Source organism: Misgurnus anguillicaudatus, chromosome 18 (genome assembly GCF_027580225.2).
Source record: "Misgurnus anguillicaudatus chromosome 18, ASM2758022v2, whole genome shotgun sequence".
NCBI classification, from domain to species: domain Eukaryota; kingdom Metazoa; phylum Chordata; class Actinopteri; order Cypriniformes; family Cobitidae; genus Misgurnus; species Misgurnus anguillicaudatus.
In genome coordinates this window covers 25,313,670-25,334,707 of record NC_073354.2, presented here as the reverse complement: position 1 = coordinate 25,334,707, position 21,038 = coordinate 25,313,670, and the positions used below count along the sequence as shown (strand labels likewise).

Below are 21,038 nucleotides of genomic sequence, written 5' to 3'. Positions count from 1 at the left end.
ATTGCTCATTGTCCCTTAGAATGTGATTCTAAAAAACACGAGACACAAGAGTGAAAAGCATTTAAATATTTATTAGACAGACTTCTAAAATTTATTTTACAAGTTTTTGTCTGAATTTGTTAAAGTATTTCTTGAATAAAATAAAATTTCTTTATTGCATTTTCTTGACATTAGAGTGAATACCTGATATTAGCTATTTACAGAGAAATATTTCAAAACCACATCAATAAAATGTATTTTTTCTGTATATTTTAATACATATGTCTTCCTCTTTCATTGTCTTTTTTCTACCTATAAATTTCACATTAATTTGTGCTTGGTAAAAAATATGCATCTTACATCTTCAATCGAGTTTATTATATTAGTTACATAGTATTATGTACAAAATTGGTCTGGTGGTATTGGTGTCACGTGATCTGGTGGGGTGCTTCAAGCATTTCCATTAGGAAAGTGTCTATGGGCGTGTCTCCAATCAGCTTGAAAAAAAATAGGTGCTCCAAGCATTTGAGACCGATGGATCGGAGGGCGGGGAGGCGCAACAAAAGTTTAGCAAACCTGTAAAATAAGCATGTGATATTAAAATACAGCCAGGACGATCAACAATGTGAAATGTCTTCTTTTAAAGCAACACTAAAGAGTTTTTGCTCTTTGCTCCCCCTACAGGTTGGAAGCGGAATTGTCCATTACCACTGTCGTAAATACTGCAGCATAGCTGGCTCTGATTGGACTGTAGGTCTGCCGTAAAGCAAGTTTTTGTAGTTTTTACTTGAACTACAGGATCGCGACCCGACGGTTGGAAACTTCTTTAGTGAGGTTTTGGCCGATAGAGGGCTGCAAAGCGAATGTGAAAGTGCCGCTCACCCTGTTTCGGGTGGATGAACGACTGAAACTTTTTTGAAAACATTATTTTAAGGTAAAAAAACTCTTTAGTATTGCTTTAAAGGTGCAATGTGAGACTTTAAAAGGGATCTTCTGACAGAAATGCAATATAAAAAACATAACTATATCAGTGGTGTATGAAGATCTTACATTATAAACTGTATTGTTTTTATTGTATTGTCTATATACACCACGTGTCCCCTTACACGAAAGTCGCTGCCATGTTTTTACAGTTGCGCTAAACTGTTTTGCACAGCGCGTTTCGTTCCTACATTGTCTGAGACGATGGCATGTTTGTCCTGTGGTGGCTACCGTAGCGTCGCTATGCAATTTGAAATTGAGGGGTGAGCGCTGTTGGTTGCAATTCACAGTCTTACCACAAGATGCCGCTAAAAACCCACACTGGACCTTTACACTATATACACGACATGTAATTAAACTGTAGTTTAAATGTTTTCTGTAATTGTCTCAAAATCTACAGAAGAAACAACATGAACCAGTAATAAACATTTTCTACACAGATCATCTACATCGTTCAATCATAATGCCCTATAGTGCTCAATTTCAAGGAAGGAACTGAAAATAAGCTAAAAATGTGTATTTAGTAGGGAAAAATATGATCAGTCCGTAGTGAAGAAGCTTGTCTGTATGGCTGTATTGTACCTGCCAGGCTGGTCAGGGTAATTCTGTTTGGTGTAGGTCTCTAGTGAAGCGTAAACCTTTTCCCTCAGTGCTTCTACTTCCGCTGGATTGGACAAACCTTTGGCATCTAAAAGTAGAGGTGATTTCCTTAATTTACTACAGTATGTATAATAGTATAATCATAAGTCTATACATGCAGCAGAGTATAGTGTACAGGTATATGTGGTATGTCGGTGTTCACAAGCAGCGCACCGGGGTTAAAGAGAACAATGGCTCTGAGGCAGCCTAGCTCTGTCTTGTCCATCTGCATGTCCTTCATTTTAGAGACAAGCTCAGTCAGCACCCTATAACAAAAACATAGATAAAAAGTATATTAAGCAAGAGACAGAAAATGTAAAAGGTTTAGGATTTACCCAAATATTTATAATAGGGTGTGAAGTAAGTATGGACTGAAAAAGTTGACAAATTGAATGAACACTACTCTGAATTTTGAATAGCATTTAGATGTTTACAGTGGTTACCCACTCTTCGTTTAAAGATGTGATGTTAAAGGTAGAAATACCCGCCTGTTAAAAATGGACCCCACTCCTGCACTGTGAGCACTGCTCTTGTGAACATGCAGTCCTGTGCCCAGTAAGATACCATCTTTAACTGTGATTGAGCGATGTGAGAACGAAGCGATGAGGAGCTCATTCCATCCTGTGAGGAGAAACGCCGAAATAACATAAGATTTACAATTACTCTCATTTCCTCACACTTTCATTTAATAAACTGTGTTTTTTTTTTACCGAGGCTGTAGAGACAAATTTAGCAGAAGTTAAATGTTTGACCAGCAGAGGTCAGCATCCTCACAACCAACACTGTTCTGTTGGATCATTTGGCCTAGAGCAAGTTGCAAGTTTAACTTTAAAAGCATTTTTTCATCTGTTTTTATCAGTACTAATATACATAGTTATTTTTATTATTATCTATTATTAGAACTTCATCCAGAAAATTTGAGTTCTCAGTTTTCTGATACGTGACCCTGGACCATAAAACCAGTCATAAGGGATTTTAATTTAGTCAATTTAGTTTTATACATAAAATAATAATAATAAATAAATAAATAAGCTTTCCATTGATGTATGGTTTGTTAGGATATGTCAATATTTGTCCGAGATACAACTATTTGAACATTTGGAATCTGTATATATGCATCAAAAATCTAAATATTGAGAAAATCGCCTTTAAATTGTCCCAATCAAGTCCTTAGCAACACATATTACTATTAATAAATACAGTTTGGATATATTTACCATAAGAAATTTAATAAATATCTTCATGGAACATGAGCTTTACTTAAAGGGGACAGAGAATGAAAAACCATTTTTACCTTATCTTTGTTGAATAATGGAAGTCTACCCACATTCACAAACATACAAAAAGTGCTAAACATGCTAAACATCTCAGTCTCATAGAAATTCCTCTTTTAGAAATGTCAGCCAGAAAACAGCCCAATCTGAAAAACTGATGCTTATGACATGATCACAGGCATCTAACTGCCCATCCACTTTAAAATAATTGGCTACATTTTTTGAGTGGCAGCAAAGTCAGCCAATCAGTAATGAGATTGCAAGTTAAGCCAGTAGGGGAAGCCAAATAGGTGCAAAACAACTTGTTTAAAATCCCCCACCCTAATAGAGCTATCTGAGAGATGTTTTTAGGAAGCTCTCTCACGTCACAGAACAAGAATAAATACTCCGTTCAACCATTCTATGTCGCCTTTAATAATGAATTTTGACATACGAAATCGATCATTTTGACTACAAATAAACCCATGCTCCTTATGACTAGTTTTATGGTCCAGGGTCACACACAGGTGCTGGTCATATAATTAAAATATCATCAAAAAGTTGATTTATTTCACTAACTCCATTCAAAAAGTGAACCTTGTATATTATATTCATTCATTACACACATACTGATATATTTCAAATGTTTATTTCTTTTAATTTTGATGACTGTCTCTGACAACTAAAGAAAATCCCAAATTCAGTATCTCAAAAAATTTGAATATTACTTAAGACCAATACAAAGAAAAGATTTTTAGAAATCTTGGCCAACTGAAAGGTATAAACATGAAAAGTATGAGCATGTAACAGCACTCAATACTTCGGGGCTCCTTTTGCCTGAATTACTGCAGCAATGTGTGCGTAGCATGGAGTCGATCAGTCTGTGGCACTGCTCCGGTGTTATGAGAGCCCACGTTGCTCTGATAGTGGCCTTCAGCTCTTCTGCATTGTTGGGTCTGACATATTGCATATTCCTCTTCACAATAGAAAATCTATGGGGTAAAGGTCAGGTGAGTTTGCCGGCCAATTAAGAACAGGGATACCATGGTCCTTAAACCAGGCACTGGTAGCTTTGGCACTGTGTGCAGGTGCCAAGTCCTGTTGGAAAATAAAATCTGCATCTCCATAAAGTTGGTCAGCAGCAGGAAGCATGAAGTGCTCTAAAATGTCCTGGTATATGGCTGCATTGACCTTGGACTTCAAAAAACACAGTGGACCAACACCAGCAGATGACATGGCACCCCAAACTATTCCTGACTGTGGAAACTACACTGGACCGTAAGCAACATGGATTGTGTGCCCTGATTTCCAAAGAAAATCCAAAATTTACTTTCATCAGAGAACATAACTTTGGACCACTCAGCAGCAGTCCAGAAGCGAGACGCTTATGACGCTGTCTGTTGTTCAAGAGTGGCTTGACAAAAGAAATGCGACAGCTGAAGCCGATGTCTTGTGCCTAGTGGTTCTTGAAGCACTGACTCCAGCTGCAGTCCACCCTTTGTGAATCTCCGCCACATTTTTGAATGGGATTTGTGTCACAATCCTCTCCAGGTTGCGGTTATCCTTATTGGTTGTACACTTTTTTCTACCACATCTTTTCCTTCCCTTCGCCTCTCTATTAATCTGCTTGGACACAAAGCTCTGTGAACAGTCAGCCTCTTTTGCAATGATATTTTGTGTCTTGCCCTCCTTGTGCAAGGTGTCAATGGTCGTCTTTTGGACAACTGTCAAGTCAGCAGTCTTCCCCATGATTGTGTAGCCTACAGAACTAGACTGAGGCTGCGTCCGAAACAGCATACTGTACAGTAGGTACTGAATAAGATGAAGTACCTACTTACTTGCTGTTAAAACAGTAGGTACTGTATAGTATGAATCCTGGCAGTATGTGTGTAATTAAGTAAGTTTCACTTTTTGAATAAAATTAGTGAAATAAATCAACTTTTTAATGATATTCTAATTAAGTGACCAGCACTGGTATATTGTAGTGTTGTTTAATGGTACCATGACCATTAAGCTTTTTATTAAAGATTTTTTTATGAATTATTTACACTTTATTATTTAATTGTACTGTATGCATGTGTATGTATGCAAGTGTCACACACCTGCTCGAAGAAGAATGACTTGATCGTCCAGGGGCAGATCAGAGAAGTGAGGTATTTTCTTGGCCCACTCCACTAAAGTGAAAAGCTGCTTGTCAGCTGCGTGGCAGATATTAGTGACGGGGTCATTAGTCTGCGAAAAAAAGACATTTTACACCATATGACTGGCTGAAATATACATTTTGATTATTTGACATCTGTGACTCACCGAGTTTCCAGGACTGCTCTCTGTGTATGCCTCCGTCTTGGGTTCCACTGCAAGTTCTGCATCCAGAATCTTATCCACAGGCATTTCTTCATTAAAGCTGCTCGTTGATTCCACCTCATTATCGCTTTTTTCCTTCCCACGCTGTCTCTCTTCCTGCACCGCTGCGGGGAATTCCGACAGTCGAACAGATTAAAACGTAAGTGCATTTAAATGAATTCTGCTGACAGATTTGGAAAGCTGTGCACATCGATGCGGTACTTAATAAATACAATAATAGTAACCTTTATTTACTATATGTAGCATTGCTGGTCACTAGCATACAGTATGTTGTTTACACACCTTCCCTCTTCATGCCCATAGCCAGGCACTTCTGGTAACGGCAATACTGGCAGCGATTGCGCTGACGTTTGTCGATCAGGCACTCTTTGCTGTCTCGACACGTGTAGGTCAGGTCTTTTCTGATGGTCCTTTTAAAAAAGCCTTTGCAACCTTCACAACTGTAAACCCCATAATGTTTCCCTGCAAAAACAATCCTAGATTCAGATTCCACCGACAAATGCACGAGAAATGCACATAAACATCCGTGTGCCGTACCTGAAGATCGGTCCCCACAAATGGCACACAAGTGCTTGGACATGGATCCAGGGCTACCGCATTGGTAGCTGCTCACGTTGCCCAGAGGAGTCAATCCTGGTGGAGGCTTTATGTCTTCTGAGCTGTTCATATTCAACGAATTTATCTGAGAGACACGAGAAGGTCATGCAGCAGTTTTAGAGTTTTTGCCACGATACAGCCAGGCTGTTTGTGTTCTCCCTGCACTTGCCAGCAGGCATCCACATAAACACAAGCCACACAAACAATCCAGAGTCATACACGCACAAAAACAGGTTCCACCCTGACAAAGCCATTGCACAAGTGGCTGTGAGAGTGCTGATATAATATTCATAGTGTTTGTCTTTTCCTTTCAGGAGAATGTGGCACTTTCCACCACATGCCACTTATTCTGCAGTACTGCATTAGGCCTGTAGGTGGCAGGCTATGGACATTTCTCTGGCACAACGAAAGTATGTCAAATTCAGATCTTTTGTTTTGTTGTCAGAATGGTTGTTACACATACCAGCATGATGCATGTGTTTGTTTACGAGTACGTTTTGGCCATGTGGACTGGAAATTAAGAGATAAGAAATACACATATTCAATACATTCGCAGTATTTTAGAAGCTGTATGTCTGTGTCATAACACATATACATAAAGTACATTAACACATTGCAGCTTTAGTTGGTAAAGCATTTCTTTTAGCAGCATTAAAGGTCATGATTTCGTTTCCTATAAACTGTATACTACTTTGTGATCCACTGTTGGATAAAAGCATCTGCCAAATGTATAAATCAGGCAGGGTTCCCACACCTTAGTTAACTTCAAATTCAAGGACCTTTTAAGGACTTTCCAGGTCAGATACCCTCAAATTCAAGGACTAAATATGGGGACACATTTCAAGTGAGAGCAAGGTTACATGGTGTTACTTTTTAAGATACATTGTTACAATTCCCTTTCGAAGGAACTCGCGCTGCGTCACTGCGATACCACTTTGGGGACGCTTCCGCGGGTAAGTGTGTCTGAATGTGTATATCAAATTCAATCAATGGTGAGGCTTAACAACAAAGACAGAGTGACGCAGGAGCCAGGGAGTATAGCGCTATCTGAAATATTGCCGTTACAGGGACACAGGAAGTATGGCAAGGGAGAAGCAGCGTCTCGTTCCCTTCTCAGGGAACAACAGTTACATACGTAACCCGAGACGTTATCATGTGTCAAACACATCTATGCAAAAAACATTTTGGTATGAATCAACATTCGCATACAGAAAATATTTAAAGCAAACAGTTTAGCACGTGTGATTTATGATATTATCCTACACTACAGTAATGTAAATGTATATATAGGGGACGATGTATGTATATTCACTACACTGGCGTGATGCTGGCAGATAATTATGGGTGGTTTCTTACCTGTGGGCTGCCAATAGTGTTAAAGCTCATAGTGGGTGTGGAGGGCAAAGAAACAGACGGTGAGCCGAGAGACGGGGTGATGACAGAATATGGTGAGCCCAGGCCATTCATAGAGGAGCCCAGGGTGCTCATGGGAGAGTGCAGTGGGCGGGAAGAACTGATGACGGACGGATGACCCACCATGGAGCTCATTGGAAGGGGCTGAGAATGGGGGGAATGCAGAGTACTAGTGTCTGTGTAAAGAGAAAAATGAACAGATATTAAATGTTTGATCAAAATAAGGTGGCGTTGACAAGGATCAAAAACTTTTAACAAAATATAGACAGTAAATACATCCTTACACACACCATTGCTGTTGGGGAAAGCATTGGTAAAACAAGTTAAAAGGGACATTATTTATTGAGAAACTCAAATCCTGATGGAGTGCCACATTTAGGGCACTGGTTAGTGGTAGACTATACCAACACAAATACGCAATACAACACAGTACAAGGACACACACAGGGCAAAGTTGCTCTTTTGCCAAAACAGATAGTGTTGCAATCCATTAACTTGCTTCATCATTCAAAATAAAGATCTAATCAACTTAACATTCACTACAGTAAATATGGCAGCACTAATAAAGATCATAAAAAAAGAGATCATAAACACTTAAAAACATCAGTAACTTTTTAGGAAGATATTTTGCAAAGATATCTTGAGTGTATTTACAATTATGTGACTGTAATAACTGTTCATCTATGGCAAGATTAACATGTAAGTTCCTTTATTTTCTATTTTTAGCTATGTTGAATTTTAAATAACAGGCATTACATGGCAGTACAAATCAAAAACATTATAATACACAACAAATGAATACATAGTGTTACAAGTCAGCATTCACAATGAAAACTTTTTACTGTATCTTAAATTAAAGCATCTATCTTTCTTTTTCTCTATCAGTCCCCTTTAAATTGTCCTTCAACTTCAACCTTTAATTTCTCTTTCTCTTTGCCTGTTGTGAGACGTATTTTACCGGTCGCTCGTTTAATGTCACATTTCTGTGTTAAAAACTTTGGGGACGGTTTCCTGGACAGGGCTTATCCTAGTCCCAGACTAAGATGCACGTTTGAGCTACTTTAATTTCAAAACACCTTGTACTTACATATCTTAACATCAGTGCCATTGTTTTGTCTCGAGATGCATACCAGTATTATTTTTGTAAGGTTTGTTTGTAAAAACTTCTTAAATGCCCTAAAATAACTATGGCCTAGTCCTGGATTAATCTAAACCCTGTCCGGGAAACCGCCCCATAGAGTTAATAGTCGGCAGAGAAGCTCCAATGCTAACAGAGAAATGTACAATGTTCCAAAGTGTTTCTGATGTTGTTATCTGTCTTTGCGTAATGTTAACCTGTGCCACTGTGATCTAGATTATGTCACTGGATAATCTGGGTAAGAACTTGATACTGACTTGACCACAACATCCTAATTCCAACGTGAAACTTGATTGTAGATTTATATATTGACAGAACTTTAATTTTAGAGCAGCTATTTTATAATATGGATATGATGACCAATTGAATGCATGATGCTGGGCATTTTTTAAATCATCAATATGCAATTTATGTTATGATTAAGTCTTCATAATAAGATGTTAACGTGAGATATACCAGTGTGTATAATTTTCTCAATCAAGTGTAGTGTAAGTAAGTAAGTAAGTTAGTAAGATATACTTTATTGTCCCCGAAGGGGACTTTAGTTTTGGACTCTGTCCATTCCTCAGCTTTACAGAGACAACACAAAAGACAGATTACAATTTATAACATATTGCACACAAAAAATACACAACTGATATATTGCACATAGGCCTATAAAATACACAATAGACACACTACACACTCCATAGTAGGCCTACCCATAAAATACACAACTAATTTATTGCACAGAACTAATATATTGCACGTTCTATAATGCTTAAGATACACATAAAATACACAATTGGCATATTGCACACTCCATAGTACCCATAGAACACACAACTGATATATTACACACTCCATACGGCCTACAAAATACACACACATATACATATACGTATATATATATATAGTAACACATACATATAGTAATATTGACATATTGCACATTCCTTATGCCTACAAATCGCACAAATGACTTATCGCACACCTCAACAACCTACATATTGCGCACCCCAGATTGCGAAACTCACATTTACACACACCTACATATTAGAGTTGATGAGCTTAATAGACATAAAAACAGCAAAATAAAGCAATAAGCCCCAAGAAGCAGTGGGTTACCAGTGCATTTTATAACAGCTAAGGGGCGTTGTTAGGCACGACGCGAAGCAGAGTGCCTAAACCCCCTTAGCTGTTATAAAATGCACTGTAACCCCACAGCATCGTTGGGTTTATTGCGTTTATAAAACGGTTACTTCATATGCATAACGTTAGTGGGATTTTATCAAATAAAACACAAATAAGTTGTAATTATATTAGTACAAATATTACTCTTCCGCCAAACAAAGTAGTTCCTCAGAATCAAGTGTGACTGAAACAGAGCGCAGTTTCCAACCAATACAGACGCAGCAAAGACACAATGAAAATATGATTTAAGACTGTGTTGTTTATTTTATAAACCAACATTCATCTAATTCATACATTAACATTTATATCGTGCAACTGTTGAAGTGATGATCAAATATGCTTGGAAGCATGTGAACTCTTTCCCCGTCAGCGTTTTTTTTTTTAAGTTGCCACCCAGTTTTAGTTTAATGCCTTGCAGATAAATTATCTTCTTTAAATAAACATAAAATATCAAATGAAAGAACAGACCATCCGCTTTCAAAAAAAAAAAAAAACGTTTCATCCTACCTTCATTTGTTCTCTTATCACCTCTCAATTTTTTTAGCTAAAAGCGGAGATAATTCCATTTTTGTGAAGAACTTATGTAAGAGATCAGATTCAAAGCCATCAAAACTTACAGGCTGTGTTTTCAGTGTTGTGTGAATGTGTCAGTGTTTAAATTGGGTACGATCGCCATCTAGTGGATAATAGCGGACGTATGAATTTTAGTTAGAAACTCCTCAGACAATGTTTTCTCTTTATCGACGAGATGACTCAACAATATTTATTGACATTTATCTGGATATCGCCATTAATTTTGCAATTGTAGAAAAATTAAAAATATGATTAAAGACTGTGGTGTTTATTTTCATAAATCAGTACGCAGCAACAGTGGTGCAGTGATACTTATGAAATGCGGTCTGAACCGTGGGGTTACCGGGGTATTTTATCACGGGTTAGAACGCGTTTCGACCATCAGAATGAAGAACCAGAACGAGCCGTTTTATAAAATAATTTTTATAACGGGTTAGCCTACATTTCAGAACTCTAAATCTTCTGCCAGAGGGTAAAGGCTTGAATTCTGAATGAAGGATATGGGTCGGGTCCGAAACTATTTTTTGTGCCTGTCTAATAACCGACTGCTTATAGATTTTTTTTTGGGGGGGGGCAGATAGTTTTAGATAGTTTAAGGTACAGTATATCAGATGGATTTATAGATGTGTTGGTCTCCAGGTACGGCAAAACTCATCATAACACTCCATTCTGTTTCTTTGTCTCTTACTGCAGCTATTAAGGCTATTGAATTCTCAGTTGTTATGATCATTAAGATCTCATTATTCTGAGATAGACAAACAGATTAGTCTAACAGAACAGAAGATAGACAGACATTCATCATGATTTCACAATCGCTCTGTGCAGTGCCCATGACCTTTGTACAGCTGTCTGGGTGCAAAGTGCAGCTTTTGGCTCGCTGCTATCAAGTTCAGTGGTGACCACTTGAAAACTCACAGGTCAATGTGGGTGCAGTCGCATACATCCATGTTAAATGCAATACAGATATTCTAGTTTTTTTTTTGTGATCTTGTGTATGTGTGTACCCTTGTTCTGTTGGTTATATCTGGTTAATAGAAAAAGAGCAATAAAAGAACCTTATATCTGTTAATTTATGAAAAAATAGACAAGTAGACATAAAAATGAACGCTATGATGTGTCGGTGTCCTGTAATGACCTCTTTATTACTGCATTCAAACCAAGCATATTTTGTCACATGCAGCGCTCTTATTTAAACTAGACATCTGTATATCTCTAACGCATATGACCAGAGGTCAAATACAGACCATCTCTTCAGGAAATGAAGAAATTTTCATTCATTTCAAAATATCCTGTCATATGACAGCAAATCTGTAGCACTAAGAACAGCATGTGACACTTGATGACCTCTGTTGATTTCACATTAAATGTACCAATCATCAGATATCAACAGAGACTGAAGATTGCATAAGAGTCAGTCCAGTCAGATGGTTCTTGTTTATCAGAAAAGAATAAAAGTGTAATTTGTTCCTAAACTCTCGAAAGCATAGGCAAATGATTACAAACAGAAATCGTTTCATTTGTTAGCATTTAATTTTTCTAAAGTGTAGAAAGGGGATCTAACAGTGTAATTCTGATCAATGAACAGGAATGACATGTCTGTACAGTATATTAACAAATAAAGCCATCCAAAATATTCAAAGTAATAGTCGACCGATACGTTTTTGAATGGCTAATGGCGATATTAAAAGTGTAGCGGAGGATTTCCTCAAATTTTAGAAAAGAACCGCCATCTCCACTTTAAAAAAAAAAATCCTCATGCATGGAAAATACTGCTGGAAAACAGTCCAATCTCAACATAACACCGACTGAAACATTAAATAACACATTCAATTAATTACAAAGTTGTTAAAATGTAAGAAACAAAGTTGTGACTGCTGAGTTAGCGCTATATGCTAATGAATGCTATATGCTAACATTTAGGCTGAATTTGTACTATTGACTTCACACTAGTTATGTTTTACAGGTCCGTATTGAAAAAAAAACTCAGAAACGTCTGTTAACAATCTCCAAACAATATGTTTTTCCTTAAAATCTGTGTTTTCATCAGATACAGTCTCAACCATATAATTTACTAAAGTGAGCTACTGGCATGAGCCTCAGAGCAGAGCTCATTATTATTATTCATGACCCTTACAAATAGGGCAAAAATGTACCATTTCATTTAAAGTACAAAACCTAGGGTTGTAAATAGACATGTAAATATGTAAATATCAAAGAACAATTTAACATATTATTTCAATGCATTCTTTGGCACCTTTAATGTAACCGAGATAAAGTGTGAGCGAATTTTTTTCAGAAATCACATTGGCTTTCTTTTCTTTTTTAGAAAAGACAAATTGCCAACTGTATTTTACTGTTCAGCATTCCCACACCTTAATTAACTTCAAATTCAAAGACCTTTCAAGGACTTTCCAGGTCCAATACCCTCAAATTCAGGGACTAAGTGCGGGGAACCATTTCAAGTGAGAGCAAGGTTACATCGTGTTACTTTTGTAATACTGTTGGTTAAATCTGTAATTTGCCAGCAATTACTCCGTAAGAGCTACCTGTACAGTAATATACTATATACACTGTGTATATACACTAATAATAAAAAGCTGTCATGATTAGTGTAGATAGAGGGGCCCCCACACACTGTCTTTGCATAGTGCCCAAGATTCCTTGCTACACCCCTGAAGTTCCTCACATGCTGAACTACCTTATCTGTTGCGTCAACATTGCCACCTCTTTGGGGGTTCGAAAGACTGACAACCGATCAGTGATGACAACTTCCGTCAATACTGTCTATTTGTGCATCGAATGACGGATTGTCCATGTCACTCCAAGAATCTACACATCCACATACACAAACATGCCTCAAATGGGTTATTGTCAGAGAGAGGTAGATGGTACAGTAGAATAGTACGAGAAAAGAAAAAAAGCCAGACAGGTGCTCTATAGGATATTGCCAGGATTTAACAGTGATTTTTTTTACAATAAACTACTCTAATCCAGTGGATTTTAACTTCAAGGCCCCCTCATGTTGCACAACAATATTTGAGTCTCCCCCACTTACAATTTATATCTTAATAAAATATTTTAGAGTTTGGCAATAGAAGTTGCTTTAGCTTATTTTAATGCTTGTTTTGTCTTATTTTAAATTAATTTAAGTCATCTTGAGGACCTTTTGAGTTGAAAACAGTGCTCTAATCTGAATTTTACTGTAAAAGTCAATGCAGACTAGGTCATGTGCTGCCAACTTAAATGACTATAAAAAGGATATAGTGAAATAGATTGATCTAAATAGGCATTCCTAAAATATCCATAATACTCCAGTGCCACTTTGCCCTGATCTGCCAAGTCCTCTCGCTGTCAACAGCTGAGAGGAGGTTAAAGATTCATTACACAAGATCTACAACTGAAAAGCAAAGCATCTGAACAAAAGAGCAGCAAATATGTAAACATTAAAACATTAGCAGGGGATGACATGCTGTACAGTATATACAGTATGTACAGTACAGTATGCATACAGTAATGTTGTTTCTACAGTGCTATTAAGAAATGTATAGATTGAATTCACTGTAAAATGCTTTGGAATAAAGTGCATATTATATATATATATATAAATATAAATGCACTCTCTCCCACACACACAAATATAGAGCAAGAATAAAACAATTTTACACTAGATAAAAACTGTTATGTCTGTTATGATTACAATATTCCCTCTCCTACAAATAATATACAGCATAACAGATATTTATGCATGCCAATAAACCACACGACCTAGAACTCACTCTACGCCAAATATATCACAAATTTCAGTTTCAAATACATTGTCGTCACATTACTCTCATCTTGCCTTTACATGCTAAATAATATGCACCTGCCTTGTTACTCCATTCTAATAAGACGGTCCAGGCTAACAGCATTTAGAGTTTGGAAACTGATTATCAGATACTCACGTTGGCTATAGTGGCCGGTCTCTCTGCCGTGAGGAGGCAACGCTGCCGCTGGATCCCACATGGCTGCGTGTGCCACTCAACCAAACGTTACTGGACCCCTGTCCGAACCCAAAATCACTGTGTTGGTGGAACAGATGGGACACGAGTAAAACAGGACAACGTAGGGGGAGGGATCCGCCGGGTGGAGTCTGCTCGCTTACGGGATTACTCGGATTATTTCCGAGATTCAATCCAACAGGAACCGTTTAATGTTGAAGACATCAGCCTCCCTCCCACTGTTCACCAGCCTCCTCCAGCACAGATTTTGGCCTGTCATGACAGAAGCTTAGGGTGTCATTAAATCCATTTCACCAGACGGACACCTGCTGCAAGTTAGGTTTGAGTGTGCAATGATATAAAGGGGTTATATTTGTTTTTCTGGTTAAGATTTGGAGATTACATTTTCCCCAACAGGACATGTAAAGTAATATTAAAGGAACATGCCCAGATTCTGGGAATTTAGCTTATTCACTGTATCCCCCAGAGTTAGATAAGTCTATACATACCTTTCTTATCTCCGTGCTTGCTTTAACTCTGTCGGACGCAGCCCCCGCTAGCTTAGCTTAGCACAAAGACTGGAAGTAAATGGCTTCAGCTAGCATACTGCTCCCAATAAGTGACAAAATAACGTGTTGTGATTTGTATAGTCACACCGTGTACAAATAACATGGTCATATGAGACACAGCGATCTTTTAACAGTATACATACTGGGAACTATATTCTCAGAAGGCGAAGCACTGCTACTCACTCTGCCCAAGTAGCAGTGCTTTGCCTTCTAAGAATATATTGGGAGCAGTATGCTAGCTGAAGCCATTCACTTGCAGTCTTTGTGCCAAGCCAAGCCAGCGGGGGCCGCGCCAGACAGAGCCACAGCACGCACAGAGATGAGAAAGGCATGTACGGACCCATCCAACTCTGGGGGACACGACGAACAAGCCAAATTCCCAAAATCTGGGCGTGTTCCTTCATTTCCAGCCTCCCATTGAGGTCGCCCAAAACTCATGCAATTGTGTTTTAAGCAAGTTCCTCAGCCAGTATTGCTGAAGAAAACAGGACGTGGGACTTAGTGTGATGTGGGTATGAAACAGGGTCTAACTGGTAATTTAATTATTGTATTGGATGATTCCTATAATATCACACTAATTAGGGCACACAAATGTTTCTCTCTCTCTCTCTCTCTCTCTCTCTCTCTCTCTGGCCAAGACACCTGCTTTATAAAGTTATGTATAATTTTTAAAGGAGACATATCATAACAATCTGACTATTTCCATGTTAAAAGTGCTATAATTGAGTCCCCAGTGCTTCTATCAACCTAGAAAATGTAAAAAAAAGATCAACCCAGTAACTTAGTTTTGGTCAACCATTCTCTGCAAGCCTGTGAAAAAAATAGGTAATTGAAATCTGGCTCCCCTTGTGATGTCAGAAGGGGATAATACCACCCTTTAATATGCACTATCCAACCAGGCACTGCCATTTATTGCAGAAACCAATTTTTGGTCACATCTACAAAGTGGCAATTTTAACATGCTACAGTATAATAAATTATCTGTGGGGTATTTTGAGTTAAAACTTTACATAGGTACTCTACACCAAAGATTTATTTTACATCTTTAAATGGTCTTGTAAAATGTCTACTTTAATACATAACCCCTAAATGCAATTTAAATCTTAACAAGGTTGAAGGTATTTCGAAACAGTGATGTCTTTCTAGTACTATACAGATAAGGCGACTTTGAATAAAGCCTATAATTTTATATTTTGCCTTCAGGGTGAATCTAAAAAAGCCTCTTTTTAATAAGCCACCCTGTAAATGAAATGGCCCACATAGATTAGTCTAAATGAAAAGAGTTGAGATCACACAAAAGATTGACACAATTGGAGCTGCGGTAGAAATGCATCATCATTAAAAATGTGTTAGGTTCTCAGTTTCAGAACTTGTATAAAGTTGGAAACAGAGAAATCTGGACCATAGAAAGCCTCAACCCTTGGTGAATCATGTTAGACCTGTTAGTCTGCAATCCTCCAGTCCTCTCATAGTATTTGAGAGTCCCAGCCCACACAAACACACATGAGAACTGAATAGGCCTACTTGATGATTGATGAGAGCATCCTATTTTCAGGAATGGAGGCCATGAACGCATTCTTTTAAAAAGCATGTTTACAACTCAATGAGAGTTTCACCATGTTTGTTCCAAACACTAACGACTCTCTGTCTCTTGAAAGAGGAGATGTTAGGTATTTTCTCAGAGTTTTTGCACTAAAATCTACTTTTAGTTTTAAGACCATGGAGGAATTGTGTATATGACAGCTGAGGTCAAAATGAGGCATGACCTGCAGACGACAAGCACGTGGACATGGTTAAACCCCAGCATGGTGATGCAAGTGTCCACTTCTAACATTACAAGGCAGCATGTCCTCTGGGAAGCAAAAACGTCCGTGGATCAAAATAAACATCCACCCTTGCTCCAGTCTACTTTACCCTCAACTTCTTACATGATGACCCTTAAATGTTTTAATACCCAGGAGGAGCAACCAACTGGGGGACAAAACAAAATATCATCTCTGCTGTATTACAGACTCTTCCAAATGAAGTTATTTCAACAGGCACAATAAAAGCACCATTGGCATGACTTTGCATCTGAATGTTAACTGTTAAACTGCTCCTTAAAAGGGACTAATCTCTATAATCCTACAATTCATGGAATATACAATAGCTAGCAAGCAATAAAAGCTTTTTTGTGCGTTTAAGTAGAAAGAAGGATTGACAGAGAATGACTTCCAGTGTTGAAATTATTCTGTGTGCTCATCCATTCAGTCCTGGTGACCATCTGTATTCCCCCTTTCTTTTTGGTAATGCCTAATTAGAAAACACTGTTCTTCAAAAATTAATTTAAAACATTCTTTACTTCATAAAGCCTGGCTGCGCCTCTTTGTTTCCCTCCCAGTCATTAATAATGCTGTAGTGAGGGCCTGGTTACTTGTTGAGTAACATATGGAAGGAAATATATGACATCTAAAGAAACTGTTGTGAGAAAGGTGTGTTTGCCATTTTAAAACATGTGTAGAGATAACAATACCAAAGGACCCAATGAACTTTCTGATCTGTCCGTACTACTTTGAATCACCTACGGGTTTTGTGTGGGTTTACATTGTTACAGGAATGTGACGACTATAGACACCATTTTGACAGCATACAATCAAAGCAATGTGATTATAATCTAATCACTGACAGGATTTCTAGGAAATATAAAACCAGTTCAGTATACATTCAGACAAAGATACTTTTAAACATTCTAATGTACTGCAATTAGCTAACTTGGTAAATAACTACAGACGGTAATTAATTTAGTGGGACTTTCAGTGTCTTCAAGGTACAGATTAAAACCAATGCACGGCTTGGACACAATGCTATAACAGCTACACAGTACACACATCACTTTACAATGAAAAAAATCTACATATTATGTTTGTGTAGAAAGACACATGAAATGCAACTGCTAAATCCCAAGTCCAAAGCTCCTCTGTCTTGACCTTCTGTCAGAAATCACTGAACAAGTTTATAACCTTTTAAAGGAGGTCTGTCTAGATATGTGTCTGGTTTTCCAAACAAAAACCAATGCTGAAAACATTATAGCCTATAGACAAATTATATTGTTTCAGCAGTAACAACAAAAACAAACCGCTTTCATATAACTTCAGGTAAACTTCCGCAAAGAACCAATAATAACCATTTACAGTAATTTTTTTCTAATAACAGACAAAAATAAATAACAAGTAGATTATCTTATTTAAAATAATAGCTAAAGTGTATCAAAAACTACACTGAGCTAACATTACTGTGTAAAATGTGTACTACAATGTGTACCAACACTGTTAGACTTAACTATAATTTCTACAGTTACTTACCACAAAAGGCCCAGTAAAATACCATAATTTTAATTTCCAGTTCATTACTGTAATATGCATTGCATTATGGGTATTAACATTTAATTTACAGTGATTTACTGTATGTTTTCAATTTGCGGTAGACTGCTGTAAAACAACTACTGTAGTTGAATAAAATAGTGTTATAAAAGCATATAAAATGGAAAAATAAAATATATCTATGAAATGAAATACATTTTATTTGGTATGCTTCTAGCAGTGAAGCAAATTTCAAAATGTGAATTGTTTTTCAGCAGTGTAAATAATTTATTGAGAATTATAGATAGAAACAAGAACGGGTTTATGGATAAATGCTTGACCGTTAGATTTGAATTTGACCTCAAGACTTCAAAACACTAGTGACGCCAAGATTTCGCTCCTCGGAGTGTCGGGAGAGTGACAGAAGAGGCTACTTGGGGAGTGTAGTGAGTAACTTTCATCAAGTGACTCTGTAGCAATATGGTATTGTTACGGACCTGCGACCCGAGTTCGATTACCCTTCAAGGCAATAATTTTTTTAAACTAGGTTACAGTAAGGGTATTATACTGTAAAATGGAACTGCGGTAAAGGCATCATACTGTAAAAACATGTACAGTTATGATACTGTAATGGGGCAGTTACAGTAACTCACAGTTACCGCATACAATAAAAAGTCTAACAGTGAAGGGTTGCCAACTGTTTTACGCTGATCTAACCAGTGACTGATAAAACATGCTTGTTCGACTTCATGCGGCGTCACAAGAACCGAGCAGCAGATAACATCAAAATCCGGCGAGAGCGATCGAGAAATCATATAGAGACGACTGCTTTGTAAATGCTCTCGCGGTACTTTGATGTCATCCACCTGTCAGTTCTTGCAGCGCCACAAGCAGCAACAGAAGAAGTGCTGATCACTACACTTGATAATGATCTCCCACACCTTTCACCCCATCACAATACGTTTAAGAGGGTAAAATAATACGATTTCATGTTTTCTTTTTCATATAGTGCGTTTATTTAACTGTTTGTGCATGTATAAGATCTGCATAGTTACAAAGTTCGTTCTCAATTCTGAAGAGATCGCTAATCCAGAGACCTACCTAACGCCACAATCTGAAATGCCCAAAGGCATTTCCAACTTTGATAGGAAATTCTTGCTTGTGATTTACAGACTGTAAGTGTGCTTTAATTAATGTATTTAATGTTGACTCAAAAAAAAAAATAATACAGCTCACTGAATCTATTTTAGTTTAAGTTTGTCACATGTAAGATTAACATGAAGAGGATAATGTTTTTACCTTGTGTTTTGTTTTAGACTAAGTGATTTGTTTTAGACAGATATGAAAGGTAATAGTTCAATTAAAGGACTGTGTTAAAAGTACCTGCTGTAAATTAACAAATTATTAATAAACCTGTTCCAAAGGCATAAGAGTTATAAATTAATATTTAATTAGGAGATAAGTTATCATTTTGACAAATGGCTTTAATACACTGTAGCCTATACACAAAACCATATCCTCACTGCTGCGGCAGGTATCCTTTGTCCCATATTATAGAATGAGAAAGTTGGCAACCCAATGTGTACCCCTCGTCTTTAGGAAACCAAAACATTTGTTATTTTCGACAAGGTATTTGTTCCAGAGTTCAGTTTAGACACTAGCCAGCGATGCTTTTCCCAAAAACATCATTGGCTAACTATGGTTGTTGTTACCATTGAACTCTATTGGTAACGACAGAACTTGCGTTAAACAAACATAGACCGGAAGTTAAGTTCAGTCCAGACAAATGCGCGTGTGTCCGATGAAAGAGTCTATAAAACTTTGTAGAAAGACAATCCACCAATATTAAGTTTTGCCTCAAATAACAAGTCAATCTTACTTACTACTTAACTATTGAAGAGCTTGACAACTTTTTGAAGCCGATCGATTACAAAAACACAATTTCCAACCGTGACCGTGCGCGTGTTTAACTTCTTGCGGCACTGCGCCGATCGATCAAACTATGACATCAAAGTATCGCGGGACGGATTTGAAAGCTACGCTTTCGAATTGCTCTAGCGGTACGTGATGTCATACATCGCTCGGTCTGTGTAAATCCCTTGTTTTATTGTCTATGGTAAATCAATCCCACTGATGGTAACGTCGCATGAAGTCGAACACGCTATTTTTATTTTCATTTATTATTATTTAATATGTTGAATATTTGTTAAATAGCTGTTCTACAAACTGTTTACCACTAAATCAGAAACAGTCGAATAAGCCTCATGTCAGAAAGCTGCGGTCACCTGACTGATGTCGGACTGATAGAACGCGTCCTACAAACTGACTGAAGTTCATCACTTTAAATGCTATGACAACACAAGGCGCCGTGACAAACCATAGGTGACAAACAACACGAACTACTGCAACTCACAAAGAACAGGAAATGAATAGACTTACTCAGATGTAGATATGAATCGTTATTATCCATTATCCAGTCAGTTTACTGTGTGTTTAGTCGTGGAGGCGCGCAGCACCTCTCTTCATGACTCCAGCCAGCCCGAGTGAAGTAAACTCCGCGGAGCTGCTGCCTGGCCCAGGGCCCCGCACAGGGGGAGGAGGGGTTTCAGCAATGACAACATTTCAGATAAGGACAGGCAAATTATATTGTTTTAGCCGTAGATAAGTTGAATGTTGCACCGAATATTAACCTACAAAATAATATTTGAAGCTGTAACCGTGACTAATCACTTTTCACACAAGAAAATTTTATTACATGTGATAAACTTTCTAGAGATTGGCCTGAAGAAATGCAACACAGAACAATTACAGATTTTAAATTGGTAAATGCATAGTTTTTTGGACAATTACTACTTTTAGGAAATAACAAAATAAATAAAATAGATCTAAATTATCAGATTACTGTAAATTTTTTTAATTTAGCAGACAATTTAATCTAAAGCATTTAACATAGTTAAAAGTTAACATCAGATCAGACCGTGCAAATAAATTTACCTTTTACAGTCTATGATAAAATTTTATTTTTGTCAGGCAAAACTAGA

General features: G+C 37.5%; 1 protein-coding gene across 2 annotated transcripts; it reads right to left on the bottom strand.

Moving 5' to 3' along the window:
- Positions 1–51: 51 nt before the first annotated feature.
- Positions 52–20,596, bottom strand: rxrgb (retinoid X receptor, gamma b). Of its 2 annotated transcripts, XM_055186048.2 has the most exons (11): positions 20,437–20,594; positions 14,055–14,363; positions 7,170–7,402; positions 5,754–5,898; positions 5,499–5,678; positions 5,160–5,320; positions 4,955–5,084; positions 2,088–2,220; positions 1,774–1,865; positions 1,543–1,648; positions 52–555 (listed from the first exon to the last, which is right to left on the bottom strand). In XM_055186048.2, the coding sequence occupies exons 2-11, from the start codon at positions 14,113–14,115 to the stop codon at positions 408–410; spliced, it is 1,389 nt and encodes a 462-aa protein (XP_055042023.2). In that variant the 5' UTR covers positions 14,116–14,363; positions 20,437–20,594; the 3' UTR covers positions 52–407. The 2 variants fall into 2 exon arrangements, with proteins under 2 accessions (XP_055042023.2, XP_055042024.2); XM_055186049.2 differs by lacking the exon at positions 14,055–14,363 and having other exon boundaries at positions 20,437–20,596.
- Between the last annotated feature and the right edge of the window lie 442 nt (positions 20,597–21,038).